General features: G+C 46.9%; 1 protein-coding gene across 1 annotated transcript in view; it reads right to left on the bottom strand.

The window, feature by feature from the left end:
• Window positions 1-9,358: 9,358 nt before the first annotated feature.
• sox5 (SRY-box transcription factor 5) overlaps window positions 9,359-16,762 on the bottom strand; it is a 114,350-nt gene continuing 106,946 nt past the window's right edge. The window contains exons 6-7 of the mRNA XM_080207802.1: window positions 15,092-15,308; window positions 9,359-10,057 (exon numbers count right to left, since the gene is read on the bottom strand). Of these exons, the coding sequence (XP_080063928.1) occupies window positions 9,751-10,057; window positions 15,092-15,308 (524 nt within the window). The 3' untranslated portion in view covers window positions 9,359-9,750. The remainder of the gene's footprint in view (window positions 10,058-15,091; window positions 15,309-16,762) is intronic.

Here is a 16,762-nt window from a genome sequence, read left to right as displayed (position 1 = left end):
ATGTCATTGAGACCCTCCAATCCTACCACCTTTCCATCTCTAACACCCGGCAAGTTAACCAAAATCCAACCTCCATATCATCATTACTGACTCATTTTCCATGATGTGTTACCTTCGTACTCTGATGAACATTTGTTCACCTTTGTTATACATGGATAGATTTACCGAGATTGAATAAGCCCATTTAGCTGTACATATTACGTGGGATTTTCTGGAATATTTATCACTGTTTTGGGATTACGTTCCACAATTATCCCCATTTGTTCTGTGAATACAGTAAATCAGCTGCCTCATTTCTGAACTGTTATCGTCCCAAGTATTTTTCATTACCTTTTGTTAAAAGGCTTTCGATCGATACGGTATTAACAGCTTTTTCCGTGAGCCTGCAGTAACTGTCCATTGTAATTTTGCAATGAGATGATGTTCTGATCCATCATCTCTCGCCATCAACTTTAAACAGCTTCTATACATCTACATCATCCACTCTCCTCAGCGTCTTGTCCCTGTTTAATACTTTATTCTAATCAAAATGAATTTAGTCTGGTTGAGTGCTGTTATAACTTGAAACCTCAGAATCAGCTTGCTGCTATTTTATTTTCTCGGTTGTCCACTGGTTAAAAACCCCCTCAAGCCCAAAGGTGAGGATATTCCGAATGTGGCCTCAAATGTGAATTACTCAAGGTTCTTGATGATCAGTTTCAGGGACCGAGTGGGGTTGCGAGAGAGAAGGTGTCACAATGAGGCACAATTCTTCTTGGGTGGCGCGGTGGCACAGTGGTTGGCACTGCTGTCCCACAGCGCCAGGGACCCAGGCTCGATTTCCTCCTTGGGTTACTGTCTGTGCGGAGTTTGCACATTCTCCCCGTGTCTGCGTGGGTTTCTTCCGGGTGTTCTGGTTTCCTCCCCACAGTCCAAAGATGAGCAGGTCATGAGGATTGACCGTGCTAAATTTCTCCTTAGTGTCAGAGGATTAGCAGGGTAAATATGTGGGCTTACGGGTATAGGGCCTGGGTGGGATTATGGCCAGTGCAGACTCAATGGGCCAAATGAGACTAAATAAATGGTGACTGAGAAGGTGGGTGAAAAGATATTGGATTCTGACAGAGCAGCAGGACGAAAGTCTAGGTGAGAATACGATGGCGCACATAGAAATATATGAGCAGGAGATGGCCAAATCTGCCCCTGTAGAATCATGATTCATCTTCATCCTAATTCCACTCATTCACCTTGGCTCCATTTTCCCTCATATTCTCTAATCCAAAGACCTATCAACGTCAGATTTTAAATTAGGAATTGAGCAAGAGCCTGTTTCCTTTTGTGGGAGAGAATTCCACAGCCAGGTGTGAAGAGCTACTTTCTAACTTCACTTCTGAAAGACCGGTAGCTGTACAGAGAGAACGCAGGGATAGAATGAAGCTATGAGTGACACGGTGGCACAGTGGTTAGCATCGCTGCCTCACAACGAGGCAGTTTCAATTCCCAGCCTGGTTCTCTGTCCACATGGAGTTTGCACGTTCTCCCCATGTCTGCATGGGTTTCCTTTGCGTGCTCTGCTTTCCTCCCACAGTCCAAAGATGTGCAGATTAGGTGGCTTGGCCATGCTAAATTAACCCTAAGTATCAGGGGGAACTAGCTAAAATAAATCCATGGGGTTTTGGGGATAAAGTGGGTGGGCTTGTGGTCGATGCACATTCTCCTCATGACTGCGTGGGTTTCCTCCGGGTGTTCCAGTTTCCTCCCACACCCCAAAGATATGTGGTTTATGTGAATTGGCCCATGCTAAATTGCCCATCAGTGTCAGGGGGATTTAACAGGGTAAATATGTGGGGTTTCGAGGATAGGGCCTGGGTGGGAGTGTGGTCGTTGCAGACTCAATAAGCCAAATGAATCTAAAAGTAGGAGATTAAGCAAGTAAACCCATTCAATCTGCACCTACTCTCTGACAGAGTTGCTTACCCAGGAAACCCACGCAAACATGAGGACAATGTGCAGACTCCACACAGACAGTGACCCAAGGCTGGAATTGAACCTGGGTCCCTGGCGCTGTGAGGTAGCAGTGTTAACCACCACGCCACCGTCCCATCGACAAACGTTTCTCTTGCAGCTCCTGCACCATTAACTCTGGTGCCTCCCGAGGATCTATTCTTTGCCCCTTGGTATTTCTCATCTGGATGCCCCTCTTAGTGACATCTTCAGACAACCCAGGGTCAGGCTTCCCAGCTGCACTGACAATGTCCAACTCTCACTCAGCATTGTCGAGGAACATAGGAGCAGGAGTAGGCCATTTGGCCCATCAAACCTGTTCTATCATTCAAACAGATTATGGCTGATCGTCTAACCCTGTGCCATTTTTCCTCCATCTCCCTATCCCTTGATGTCATTAGTCTCCAAAAATCTATCAATTTTTGTCTTGAACATGCTCAAAGACTTCTACATCCCACTGGGATAGAGAATTCCAAAGATTCACCACCCTCTGAGTGAAGAAATTCATAGAATCATAGAATCCCTACAGTGCAGAAGGAGGCCATTTGGCCCATCGAGCCTGCACCGACCACAATCCGACCCAGGCCTCATCCCCGTAACCCTATACATTTAACCTAGCTAGTTCCCCTGACACTTAGAGACAATTTAGCATGGCCAATCCATCTAACCGGCACATCTTTGGACTGTGAGAGGAAACTGGAGCATCTGGAGGAAACCCATGCAGACATGGGGAGAACATGCAAACTCCAAATTCATCCTCATTTCAATCTTAAATCGCTTGCCCTTTATTGTGAGAGTGAGTCTCTTGGTTCGAGACCAAGGGCGTCCAAACTATGGCCCACGGGCCAAATCCGGCCTGCAGTGGGCCGCATCCAGATTGGAGTTTGGAGACCGCTGTTCTAGACTCACCATCTGGGAGAAGCATCCTATCTATATTTACCCTTCAAAAATTTCAGGAGGTTTATCGATCTCAGCCCCTTCACTCTCTCTGATTTATCACACCGCTTGCTGACACGCAACCCTAGATGAGCAGAATTGTCCTTCAGATAAACACTGGGAAACTATAATCCTCAGTCACTGCCAGATAATATTTTCTTTAGCTCCTGGCTCTAGCTCTGTCCTTGGTCACTAGCTGAGGCAATGACACACTGTGAAACCTTGTATTTGGCTTTAAATTGATGTGAGCTACTGGTCACATACCTGCACCGTCACTCAGAGCGCCTCTTTCTCTCTCTGTGACAACGCCTGTCTCTACCCCTACCTGCTGCTGAAGATCAAACCCAATGCCTTTGTTAGACTTCCCAATTCTAATGCAATCCTGGCTGCCATCACTCCTGCCGCCCAGCACTTTTCATTCTATACTAATCATTGAATCTCTACAGTACAGAAGGAAGCTATGCGGCCTATCGAGTCTGCAATGACAATAATCCCACCCAGGCCCTATCCCCTGTAACTCAACACATTTACCCTGCTAACCCAGGTGACAGTACGAGGCAATTTAGCACGACCAATCAACCTAACACGCATGTCTTTAAACTGTGGAAGGAAACCTGAGCACCCGGAGGAAACCCACACAGACACGGGGAGAATGCGCAAACTCCTTGTGACCCGAGGCTGGAATCGAACCGGGATCCCTGGCACTGTGAGGCAGCCGTGCTGTGCCACGCTGCCACCCTCTATAAACTCATCCAAACCTTTGCCGCCCATAACTTAACTCACGGCAAGTGCCAAGATGAAGGGTCACCCAAACTCAGGACATTGACTTTGTTCTCACTCCACAGAAGCTGTCAGACACGCTGAGATTTTCCAGCATTTTCTGTTTATGTGCCTTGGCAAGTCTGTCTAGCCAGTAGCTCTGTGCTCACTGACTTAGATCACCTTCAGGTAAACCCCCACATCCCTCCACGGCCTTACTTCTTCCTGTCTTTGTAACCTCCTTGAGTTCCAATACTTCATCCCATTCTGGTTTCTTGTGTATTCCCACTCCACCATTGATAGTGGTGGCTTCAGTTTCCTGCCTTCTAGTCCTCACAATACCCTCCCTTAAACCTTACCCCCCCCACCCACCCACCCACCCACCCAACTCTATGGACCGCTGTTCCCGTAAGACGCTCCTTAAAACCTGTCTTCTTGATCATACTCGTGGTCACTTGTCTCCTTAGATAACACTGCTGTGAAACACCTTGGAACTGTTTAACTGTGCTCAGATGCTGTATAAATGCAAGTTATTGTAAGGAGAGTCAGAAATAATTCCGACAGAGCAGGAGGAGGCCATTCAGCCCATCAGGTCTGCACTGACCCTCTGACAGAGCATCTTACCCAGGCCCACCCCCCACCCTATCTCCACACCCCACGCGTTTATCCCACTAATCCTCCTAACCCATACATCTTCACACACTATGGAGAAATTTAGCAGGGTTAATCCAGTAACCTGCATATCTTTGATCTGTGGAAGGAAACCCACGCAGACACGGGGAGAATGTGCAGTCTCCACACAGACAGTGACCCAAGCCGGGAATTGAACCCAGGTCCCTGGCGCTGTGAGGCGGCAGTGCTAACCACTGTGCCACCTGTAGGCAGAGGATCTGCTGAAGGCGATGTTGGGGAGACGGTTGGCAGTGATATTGTGGCAGGGTTGTAAGGGGAGAAGATCAGGATGGAGAGGCAGATATGACGGTCAGATTGCATTGTGGTCAAGTGACTTGGGGAAGGAGCCCACATGTGGCAATGAATTAGAACACAGAACGTGGAACAATACAGCGCAGTACAGACCCTGCGGCCCTCAATCTTGTGCTGAGCTTTGTCTGAAATCAAGATCAAGCTATCCCTCTCCAAATTGTGGGAAAATCAACCATCTTCCTGATAATGGAGTAGAAGAGGGGGGAGAATGGACAGAGAATGGGAGGTGGGGAGAGGGTGTGGGAATTATAAAGTCACGGATGTTGAAATGATGCCTAGGCAGGTGGCACGGTGGTTAGCACTGCTGCCTCGTAATGTCAAAAACCCAGGTTCATTTCCTGGCTTGGGTCACTGTCTGTGTGGAGTCTGCACACTCTCCCCGTGTCTGCATGGGTTTCCTCCGCGTGCACTGGTCTCCTCCCCATAGTCTTAAAGGCATGCTGGTTAGGTGCATTGGCCGTGCTAAATTCTCCCTCAGTGTACCCGAACAGGCGCTGGAGTGTGGTGACTAGGGGATTTTTACAGTAAATTCATTGCAGCGTTAATGTAAGCCTAATTGTGATACGAATAAATAAACCAACTATAACCTTCAACTTGGTTGGAGAAACAATTCTTCAGGAAAGCAATAATTGGATCAAAAACAACGTGGAATCAAAGATGTGTATCAGTAATGTGGCAAACATGTTGTCCTGTCACTGAATTTGTCTAGCTATGTACACAAACTCATTCCACACCAGATTTTGTATCAGGGATAGTTGTTACAGCGAAGCTGGGTATCGGCTCCCAGTTGATTTAGATTCTGCCTTAACCTCTACATTAGTTGTTGAAATGTGGAGAAGGATTAGGGTTGTACGGTTAGGGTTAGGGAGGGTGTGGGGGAAAGAGACATCCATCTGTCCTCTTGAAAAGGATCCCATAGCTGTTTTAAAAAGAGCAGGGATGTCCCCCCTGGCTGATAGAAATATATCGACCAATCCCTGGTGTGGGTTTCCTCCGGGTGCTCCAGTTTCCTCCCACAATCCAAAAACATGCAAGTGAGGTGGATTAGCCATGCCAAATTGCCCCTTGGTGTCAGGGGGATTAGTAGGGTAAATACGTGGGGTTACGGGGATAAGGTCTGGGAGGGATTACAAAGAACAGTACAGCACAGGAACAGGCCCTTCGGCCCTCCAAGCCTGCACCGATCATGTGTTCCTTACTAGACCGTCCGTTTGTATCCCTCTATTCCCAGTCTGTTCATAGAATAGAATAGAATAGAATAGAATCCCTACAGTACAGGAGGAGGCCATTTGGCCCATTGAGTCTGTACTGACCACAACCCCACCCAGGCCCTATTCCCGCTAATCCCCCGACACTATGGTCAATTTAGCACCGTCAATCATTCTAACCCACACATGTGGCTATCTAGATAAGTCTTAATGTTCCTAGCATGTCTGCCTCAACCCCCTTGCTTGGTAGTGCATTCCAAGCCCCCACCATCCTCTGTGTAAAATATGTCCCCTGCATATTTGCACTGAACCTTACCCGCCTTACCTTGAACTTGTGACCCCTTGTGTTTGTCATTTCCAACCTGGGAAAAAGCTCCCAACTGTTCACCCTATCTACGCCCTTCATAATTTTATAGACTTCTACTAGGTCGCCCCTCAACCTCTGTCTTTCCAGAGAGAACAACCCCAGTTTACTCAATCTCACCTCACAGCTAAGACCTTCCGCTTCAGACAACACCCTGGTAAACCTTTTCTGCACTCTCCCCGAAGCCTCCACGTCCTAAGGATCGTTGTTGGTGCTGGGCTGAATGGCCTCCTTCTGCGCTGATCTGGCTATGTATTGCAGTTTGCTCATGGCATCTTGCTGTGCGCAAAACTGCCCCCACCCCCGCGCCATTCACTTCAAATTTACCTCAGCGGCTGAAAAAAAAACATCCTGAGATCAACAGAAGGCACGGCATAAAGTTTTGGCTTTTCTCGTTTCTGACAAAGAACAAAGAACAACACAGCACGGGAAACAGGCCCTTCGGCCCAACGAGCCCGCGCCGCCATTTTAACATTATGAGCGCCCTCCTCTACCCATGACCTACGTCTACACCCACTGGGGAAGATTGGGGGGGGAGACTCATTGGCTTGACCTTGCTCGAGAAACCCCGTGGCGGACGAAACGGAACACACTCGACGTTTCGTCTTTGTCAGATGAAGAAAGTCCTGACAGGCCCCGAGATAAAGGTGGTTCCCCTCTGAACCGTTGGTGCGTTTGCGGCCATGGAGGTACCGCTCACCAGTCTGCAGCTTGCCTCGAGAGCCGCAATAATTAAGAAGAAAACAGAATTTGAGGGTTCTGCGTGCTGGAATAAACAGGGCGTGCGCAGAACAAAGAAAATTTGGAGGGCGCGCTAAGCATGAGGTTCTTTTTATTAGTGCCTGTAACTGCTAAAGGCTATAGGGGGTAAGATAGAAACAGATGCTGTCTACACATGTCTTGTTTTTTTCAGAGTACAAGTACTCTTGCTTTTATTGTGGCATGAATGGTAACATAAACAAAAAAACATGAAAATATACAACTTATATTACACTATGTGTTATGAACAAAATATAAATCTATAATTCTATGTTATATTTACATATCTTTCTTTAAATTTCAAGTGAGATGGTAGATTCAGTTTACTTTGTTTTAAGCTCCGCTTGATTTGATTGTCTTCCTGAACACAATCTGTGTCTAATAATTTTTAAAGCCAAAGATGGCCAATAAATACATTTTTTTTTCTTTTTAAAAAACAGTACAGCATCAGTAGAACTGAGTAGTCTGAGATCGGGAATTACAGAATGCCAGCCAAACGAAAAAAAAAAGAGAGTTCCGAACGAGAAATGAAAAAAAAAGAACAAAAAAAAATAATAGGAATAAAATTAAAAATAGCAAAATAAAAAATATAACAAAAAACTCCGACACAGTTTCCATTGTTGGCAAATAGATCGCTGATGGCTTACTGCCATGAAGTCATGGTGAAACCTATTGGAGCTAAAACAAAGTACTCTTGTAGTCTAGAGCCACATAAATAAACAGAACGCCAAAATAGAAATGGTGGAAATGTCCCAGCCAATGTGAGACTCGAGCCCCACACCAGTCAGAAATTTGTTCACACAGTTGACAGAGAAAAAAAACCCCAAAGAGAAACTGGTTTCACATTTTTACATAAAGTGATTAAAAAAAACACTTGGTTCTTTCTCTTTTAAATCGGCAATTTTTTTTTTGTCTTTTTTTTTTCCGTTACAGAGTGCTTTAGCAAATCAATTCTAAATGACCATGACAATGAAATAGAAATGAGATTAAGAGAATGGTCTCATTTCAATCCCAACAAACAGTCCAATTATTTTCACGCCTGCTGATTAAACATCATAACATGACATCACTAGGACTTAAAGAACAAAAAAAAAAGAAAGAAAGAACTTTTATATCTAAATTACCAGACTTAAATATCTACAGCTACAGAATGCTGCACTGCCAACCAATTAGATAGAACTGAGGAAATAAATTATACATAACTTACTAACCGGGGAATAGCTGACCATCGTTGTACACTATTAGGAAGAAGCAGTTAAAAATTGAAAAATACAGTGAAAAAAATACAAATTAAACACTGACATGCAGTATATGATCAGCTAGCCCGCCTTTAACAACAAAGCCATTTTTATTTTTCATTGTATCCAAAATCGTCTTATTTGGGTGAGGAGGAAGAGAACGCCTAACTCCCACAATCCATTGGAGGTACGGTGCCCGTTTCAAAGTCACTGCCCAAACACCAGATCCGCGCCCACTTTTGGCAAACTCCGGCGGGATTAAGCCTCGCTTCCGGATTTGGATGTTTGGTCGGTTATCCCACCGACCGCAACCCTCCCCCCTCCCCCAAAACCCCCGCCTCTGCCCCCCCCGCCCAAATCCCACCCCACCAACCCCCGACCCACCCACCCACCCGCCACCCCCCCCACCCTTTCCTTTTATTTTTAAGTGCTTTGAACACAGACAACGTAAGACTTTGTGTGAGGATCAAAGAAAGCGACCCGCCTCGGCGAGGGAATGATGGCAAGGGATGGGCGAGGGGTGGCGGCGGGTCGCGGAGGGAGGGGCGGGGGGGGTTAGAAATGGTGGCTCGGTGACGGACGGAGTCGGAGTGGACTTTGAGGACTTGGAATTTCATTTCCCCACGCTGCTTTGCCATCACTGTCTCTGACACCTTATAAAGTACCATAACGCCCGCAACCACACACGCGCACACACACACACGCACACACACGCACATACACACACATGCACACATATATAGAATCCACGTAATAAAAAGTTTCACACACATCTTCAGTTATTCCCCCTTTCACCTGAGATCTTCACCTACAGTTTCCTACAGCCTGCTGGTGTGGAACGGTGTCTGGGATTGTCTGAGACCCAACGATATCCCTAGCTTTAGTCTGTAGGAAAGAGCATGAACTAATTCCGACAATTCGACATTTTGGCACTTGCTCAGAGTTGCATTTTGAAATGGTGTGCAACAAACAAGAGAGAGAAAAATCAACAAAAAAAAGTACTCGATGAGGGTGCAAGTGTGTGGATAATTCAAGAAAATAGATTCCTTTCAAACAAGGGTAACTTGAGAGCGAAAAAAAAACACTTTTTTTTTCCTTAATCCATCCAAAAACACGAACAAAAAGAAAAAAAAAACACCTTTTATTGTGGCACAAATAATAAACAACAAAACACATTCACAAGCCACTTGTTGGCACTTTGTACCTGAGTGAGAGTTTATAGAACCTTGTAGAATGACAGTCTAGACAAAGCTCAGGAGGGTAAGACTTCAGTGCTCAGGCTAGCAGCTGATTTTACTGGCATTGTTTTACCCATAGCTTATCATTTTATTTCTATGCCTGTACCATAGGCCGAGGTCTAGAAGCCAGTAGAGTTCTGACTATATCCTGTTTATTAAGACTAAATAGTTTTAAGTAACAGTCAGTGTATCAGATAGTCAAAATGTGCTTGGCCCCTGGTAGGACGCACCAGGCTAGACTGATTTCAATTCGCCGGAGACTGTTCCTGGCCTCTCGCCCGTCAGTCAGCTTGCACAGCCACCTGACTGGCGTCGTCACTGGCGTAGTCTGCGTCCGGGTCCTCCTCGTCCTCGTCCTCGTACTCGTCGTACATCCCTCCGTTCATCTCGTTGAGCCTCAGCTCATCCTTCACCGGGGCCTCCCCCGACTTGAGGCTGTAAGTGCTCTGGATGACGGGCATGCTGGGCTCCGGGCTGCTGGACATGCTCGAGTGCTCAGAGGGGATGCGAGGTGATGGCATCCCTGCCATAGCAATGGCGCCGGGATACACCACTCCGGCTGTAGTAATGGGGATCTGACCTTGCTGCCTGTCGACACAAAGACAAATGTCCGTTAATAACGGCTTGGCTCCTCGTTGGTGAGCTCAGATGGGTTTGCAAAACTTCACTTTCCTTTGCCACATTCATACGTCAACAGTTTCCACGTCGCATCGCTATTTTTAAATGATTGTCCTTTCGGGGGGGGGGTGTTATTGGCAAGGCCAACATTTGTTGCCCATTCTTCTCTTCAATTTGAGGTCATGACAGTGAGAAGCTATGTTGGAGTCACATGTTGGCCAGACCAGGTAAGGAAGGCAGATTTCCTTTCCTAAAGGACATTAGTGAACCAGATGGGTTTTTCCCACAATCGACAGTGGTTTTGTGGTCAATATTACGGAGACTCTGGTGCGGCCGCACTTGGAGTATTGCGTACTGGTCGCCACATTATAAGAAAGACGTGGAGGCATTGGAAAGGGTGCAGAGGAGGTTTACCAGGATGTTGCCTGGTATGGTGGGAAGGTGTTATGAGGAAATGCTGAGGGACTTGAGGTTGTTTCCGTTAGAGAGAAGAGGTTAAGAGGTGACCTAATTGAGGCATACAAGATGATCAGAGGATTAGATAGGGTGGACAGTGAGAGCCTTTTTCCTCGGATGGTGATGGCTAACACGAGGGGACATAGCTTTAAATTGAGGGGTGATAACTATAGGATGGATGTCAGAGGTAGGTTCTTTACTCAGAGGGTAGTAAGGGCGTGGAATGCCCTGCCTGCAGCAGTTGTGGACTCGCCAACTTTAAGGGCGTTCAAATGGTCAGTGGATAGGCTTATGGATAACATTGGAATAGTTTAGGTTAGAGGGTCATTAGATTGGTTCCACTGGTCAGCGCAACATCGAGGGCTGAAGGGCCTGTATTGCACTGTAATGCTCTATGTCCTACTTGCTTTTAATTCCAGATTTATTAATTCAAAATTCCAATCGCCACGGTGCAATTTGGATCTCTATCTCTTGAGCCAGACCAGGCTTCTGGATTACTAATCCAGTGACCTCACCAGCATCGTTCACTCTGCAAATCCTACCCGTTGTAATTACACCCTCCCACCTCTGGAAGTGCTGCAGAGCCTCTGTTTCTGGGCGCCACTCAACCTATGGTACGGGTGCCAGTTCTCTGAAAGAGCTCTCCTAATGCCCAGACTACCCACCCTCAGCTCCGCAGATTCCCCATTTCCAAGTCGTTAATTCCCTTCTGAAAGTCACTTGCAAATCTGCTTCCACTGCCCTTTAAGGGTGTAGTTTGAAGAGCATAACAACACACTCTGATTCAGAGTCAAGGCAGGAAATTGGAGAGCCTCAATATGGTGGTGAGAAAATCTGTTGGTATCCACTGGAGAACCCGGTGCTGTCACCACAGAACATAACAAATGGGCCAAACCATCCCTTCTCCCCATGAGGAGGCCCTGACAGAAGTCAACTATTTATAAAGCGAACTAATATTCCCCCTCTCTCGGTGTTCGCGTCCCAGCAGTAGGGAGATATGTTGAAGTATACATCTCCATTATACAAATTATATAAGGTCAGTGTTTCGTTGATGTATAACATTGTCAAATAAACAGCCTGAAAGGCAGATGGGTCTCAGTTAATTGCGGTATATTGGCAGCAATGCTGTACCATCAGCCAGAAGTGTCCTTGCAGTGAGTCAGTGCAAGAACTGTCACAGCCCTCATCTTACATGGTGCAAAGCTACCTCTTAACAGGAGTGGTTTTCCCACCAAGGGACAGGAACAGCAACCGCATGGGAACACAATCGCCTCCCAGCTCCCCTCCGAGTCATGCCAACCTGGGAACCTGTTCCTTCACGGTCGCTGGGACAAAGTCCTGAAACTCCTGACTTAGCCACACAATGGGATCGCCCCCCACGACACGCATTGCAGCCCCACCAAGAGGTGCCCCCAGTGTCATCGACACATTGCGCAACTGGGGTAAATGCTGCTCCTTCGCTCTAAGTTTACTTAACAAAAGGGAGAAAAAGAACAAGTTTGAGTTATAAAGAGAGGCTGGATAGACTGGGACTGTCTTCCCTGGAGCGTCGGTGATTTAGGGGTAATCTGAGAGAGGTCTATGAAATAATGGGTCTGTACTCGTTAGAGTTTAGAAGGATGAGGGGCGATCTTATAGAGACGTATAAGATAATGAAGGGGCTAGATAGGGTAGAGGTAGAGAGATTCTTTCCATTTAGAAAGGATAGCAGAACTAGAGGACGCAGCCTCAAAATAAGGATGGGGAGGTGCGGTCAGTTTAGAACAGAGTTGAGGAGGAACTTCTTCTCTCAGAGGGTAGTGAATCTCTGGAATTCTCTGCCCATTGAAGTGGTGGAGGCTACCTTGTTGAATATATTTAAGTCACGGGTAGATAGCGTTTCTGACAGACAAGGGGATTAAGGGTTACGGGGATCAGGCGGGTAAGTGGAACTGATCCATTTCAGATCAGCCATGATCTTATTGAATGGCGGGGCAGGCTCGAGGGGCTAGATGGCCTACTCCTGCTCCTATTTCTTATGTTCTTATAATGAGGGGCATAGATAAGGTAGATAGCCGATATCTTTTCCCAAAGGGTGGTATGGTGGCACAGTCGTTAGCATTGCTCCCTCTCAGTGCTAGAGTCCTGGGTTCATTTCCAGCCTCGGGTCACTGTCTGTGTGGAGTTTGCACATTCTCTCCTTGTCTGCGTGTGTTTCCTCCGGATGCTCTGGTTTCCTCCCACAGTTTAAAAATGTACGGGTTAGGTGGATTGGCCATGCTAATTAACCCTAGTGTCAGGAGAATTAGCAGGGTAAATGTGTGGGATTATGGTTTAGGGTGTGGATGGGATTGTGGTCGGTACAGAAGCGATGGGTCAAATGGCCTCATTCTGCACTGTGGGGGGTCTAAAACTAGAGGGTTCAAGGGGAGAGATACTAAAGGGTCCAGAAGAGCAATTTTTTACTTAGAGGGTAGTGAGTGTCAGGAACAAGCTGCCAGAGGTAGTCGTAGAGGCTGGTACAATTTTGTCTTTTAAAAAGTATTTAGACACTTACATGGATAAGGTGGGTATAGAGGGATATGGACCAAACGTGGGCAAGCGTGACTAGCTTAGTGATTAAAAACTGGGTGGTATGAACTCCTGCCCCCAAAAGGCTGTGGGCGCTGGACACAATTGGAGTTTTCAGTGCTTCAATGGGTAGACTTTTGTTGGTTGTCACAGTGATAGGGAGTGAAGACAGATAAGTTGAGCAGCAATCAACCATGATCTCATTGAGTGGTGGAACAGGCTTGAGGGACTGAATGGCCTCCTCTTTTACTAAGATCTCATATTGTAACACTCTAATCCCAGGAAAAAGGTGCAAAAGCACACTCTCTGCCTGGCTTCCACTAATCTTCTGTCAAACCTGCAGCAAGACGTTGGAGAATGACAGACTCCGGCAGTATAGTAGGAGGCCATTTACCATCAAATCTGCACCAGTTCCACCCAGGCCCTATTCCCGTAACCCTATGCAGTTACTCTGTTAGTCCCCCTGACATTAAGGGGCGATTTAGCATGGCCAATCAACCTAACCCGCACATCTTTGGACTGTGGGAGGAAACTGGAGCATCCGGGGGAAACCTACACAGAAAAGTGGAGATGTGCAGACTCCATACAGGCAGTGACCTAAGACCAGAATTGAACCCGGGTCTCTGGCGCTGTGAGGCAGCCGTGTGAACCACTGTGGCACCGTGCTGCCCAATGCCAGTAAAATCCTAGTAAAATCTCCATCCGCGTGCCTTCAAGTGAAAAAGTAGGAGAAGATAATTGAATGGGGAGTGTACAAACAGGACATTAAAAGTGACCTTTCCATTTCCACTTTTCTCCCTGTTTGCTACTCCCTCCCCCCCAGTTTAGGGAAGATGGACGGGGAAGGTTTTTCACACAGAGAGTGGTGGGTGCCCGGAACGCAGTGCCAGTGGAGGAAGCAGGCACATTCAGAGTGTATCGCGATAAGGCACACAAACAGGAAGAGGGATAGTAACAGTGTATCGGTGCAGGCTTGGTGGGCTGAAGGGCCTGTTCCTCTGCTGTATTGTTCTTTGTTCTTAATTCTTTTACAGTATAGAACATAGAACATAGAACATAGAACACTACAACGCAGAACAGGCCCTTCGGCCCACGATGTTGCGCCGACCAGTTAAAAAACAATGACCCTCTAACCTAAACCAAACCCTTTCCATCCATAAACCTATCCACGGATCTCTTAAACGCCCCCAAACTAGGCGCATTTACAACTGCAGCAGGCAGGGCATTCCAATCCCTCACCACCCTCTGGGTAAAGAACCTACCCCTGACATCCGTCCTATAACTAATTTAATTTAATTTAGTTTAATTTAATCTAATTTAATTTAATTTAAAGCTATGCCCCCTCGTGCTAGCTTTCTCCATCTGAGGAAAAAGGCTATCACTATCCACCCTATCTAAACCTCTAATCATCTTATATGTTTCAATAAGGTCCCCTCGTAGCCGCCTTCTTTCTAACGAAAACAACCTCAAATCCCTCAGTCTCTCCTCATAGGACCTCCCCTCCATACCAGGCAACATCCTGGTAAACCTCCTCTGCACCCTCTCCAAAGCCTCCACATCCTTCCTATAATGTGGGGACCAGAACTGCACACAATACTCCAAGTGCGGACGCACCAGAGTTGTGTACAGTTGCAACATGACGCTGCGACTCCTAAATTCAATCCCCCTACCAATAAACGCCAAGACACCGTATGCCTTCCTAACAACCCTATCTACTTGATTCCCAACTTTCAGGGATCTAGGTACACATACACCTAGATCCCTCTGTTCATCCACACTATTCAGAGTCCTCCCGTTAGCCCTATACTCTACACATCCATTATTCCTGCCAAAGTGAGTTGATAACACAATCAAGTGAGGAATTTTGCTTGGACCTGTACGCTAGCGTTGAGACTTGATTAACTAGCACACTGCCCTATCCTTCGTATACGCAGAGCTTGGGCAACCACTCAAAAACGCTGCAGACTTTGTGATGTTTGGAAGGATGACTTTACTTACCCAACAGTAAAAAACTGTCGCATCTCTTGACGCCTGTTGCGCATCAATGCTTTGTACTCCCCAATCCTCAGCTTCTTGCCGTCGACCACACAGGTACGTTTTGGTCGTGGCTTGTACTTGTAATCCGGGTACCTCTCCAGGTGCTGCTTACTGAGTCTGGCTTGTTCCTCATAGTACGGCTGCTTCTCCAGGTTCGTCATGGCCTTCCAGCGAGAGCCTGCGGTGGCACAAGAGATGGGAACCGGTGAGTCACGGCACAGATTCACAACACCATGCGGTTGGGAAGATGGGGACACAGATAGACCTGCCTTCCTTAAACCAGCAGTGCTGACTTTTTCCAAGGTGAGTCATGTGCACACCCTAGGATCTATCTCCGTAACCAAACAGGACTACATTGCTCAGAGGGCGTAGCAACTACACAAATATAATGGGTTGGAAATATTTTGCAATATACTGAGACACTTACTCGAAGTCAGAAGGTGGTGGGATTGAGCCTGTAATATCAGCTGACTTTTCAGTGCAACACTGGAGGCAATGGGCATTGCCCCAGATGCTTTCCAGGGGGTGGCATGATGGCACAGTGGTTAGCACTGCTGCCTCACAGCGCCAGGGAACCGGGTTCGGTTCCCGGCTTGGGTCACTGTGTGGAGTTTACACGTTCTCCCCGTATCTGCGTGAGTTTCCTCCGGGTATTCCAGATTCCTCCCACATTCTGAAAGACGTGCTGGTTGGGTGCATTGACCCAAACTGGCGCTGGAGTGTGCTGACTCAGGGAATTTCACAGTAACCTCATTGCGGTGTTAATGTAAGCCTTACTTATCATGGAAACTTTACAGTACGGAAGGAGGCCATTTGGCCCATCAAGTCTGCACCCACCACAATCCCACCCAGACCCTATCCCCATATCCCTACGTATGTTACCCACTAATCCCTCTAACCTATGCATCTCAGGACACTAAGGGGCAATTTAGCATGACCAATCAACCTAACCCGCACATCTTTGGACTGTGGGAGGAAACCGGAGCACCCGGAGGAAACCCACGCAGACACGAGGAGAATGTGCAAACTCCACACAGCGACTCAAGCCTGGAATCGAACCCAGGTACCCGGAGCTGTGAAGCAGCAGTGCTAACCACTGGGCTACCGCGCCGCTACTTGTGACTAATAAATAAATTTAAACTTTAGAACGTCATCTGCTGGGAGCTCAGGTTGGGCATTTGTGCTCCCAGCCCTCCCATGATCTTAGCAGACGATTAAGCTAAACCGAGGGACGTGGAAAAAAATCCCAGGAGTGCAAGTTCCCAAAATGATCTCTTTGAGGTATTTACAAGGAGGAAAATTCATCATCACGAGCCCTTATCTATCAACCCCTAAGAGTCAGGACACAGTTCCAGACATCCTTTTTGGACTGTGGCCCACTTCTGTTTCTCTTTTGATATTAATATGAAAACATTGTCTTTTTTGGTGCCGCGGTTATTGAGCTGACCTTGTGAAGGAGCGGAATTAATATTGCTGGAAAAGAGGGCTGGGGGATTGTCCAGTAAGCAGCTGTTGGTCTATTTGAATAGTAAATACACATGTTAATTATACAGAGTTGCTACCCAACAATTACAAAGCCATTTATTGGTCACATTAACACTCCTATTGACAGTAAGTTATTCCGTCCAATGC

The sequence above is a fragment of the Carcharhinus amblyrhynchos genome, chromosome 19 (assembly GCF_965287045.1).
Source record: "Carcharhinus amblyrhynchos chromosome 19, sCarAmb.v2.hapA, whole genome shotgun sequence".
Taxonomy (NCBI): Eukaryota; Metazoa; Chordata; class Chondrichthyes; order Carcharhiniformes; family Carcharhinidae; genus Carcharhinus; species Carcharhinus amblyrhynchos.
This window is presented reverse-complemented; position numbering and strand designations above follow the sequence as displayed.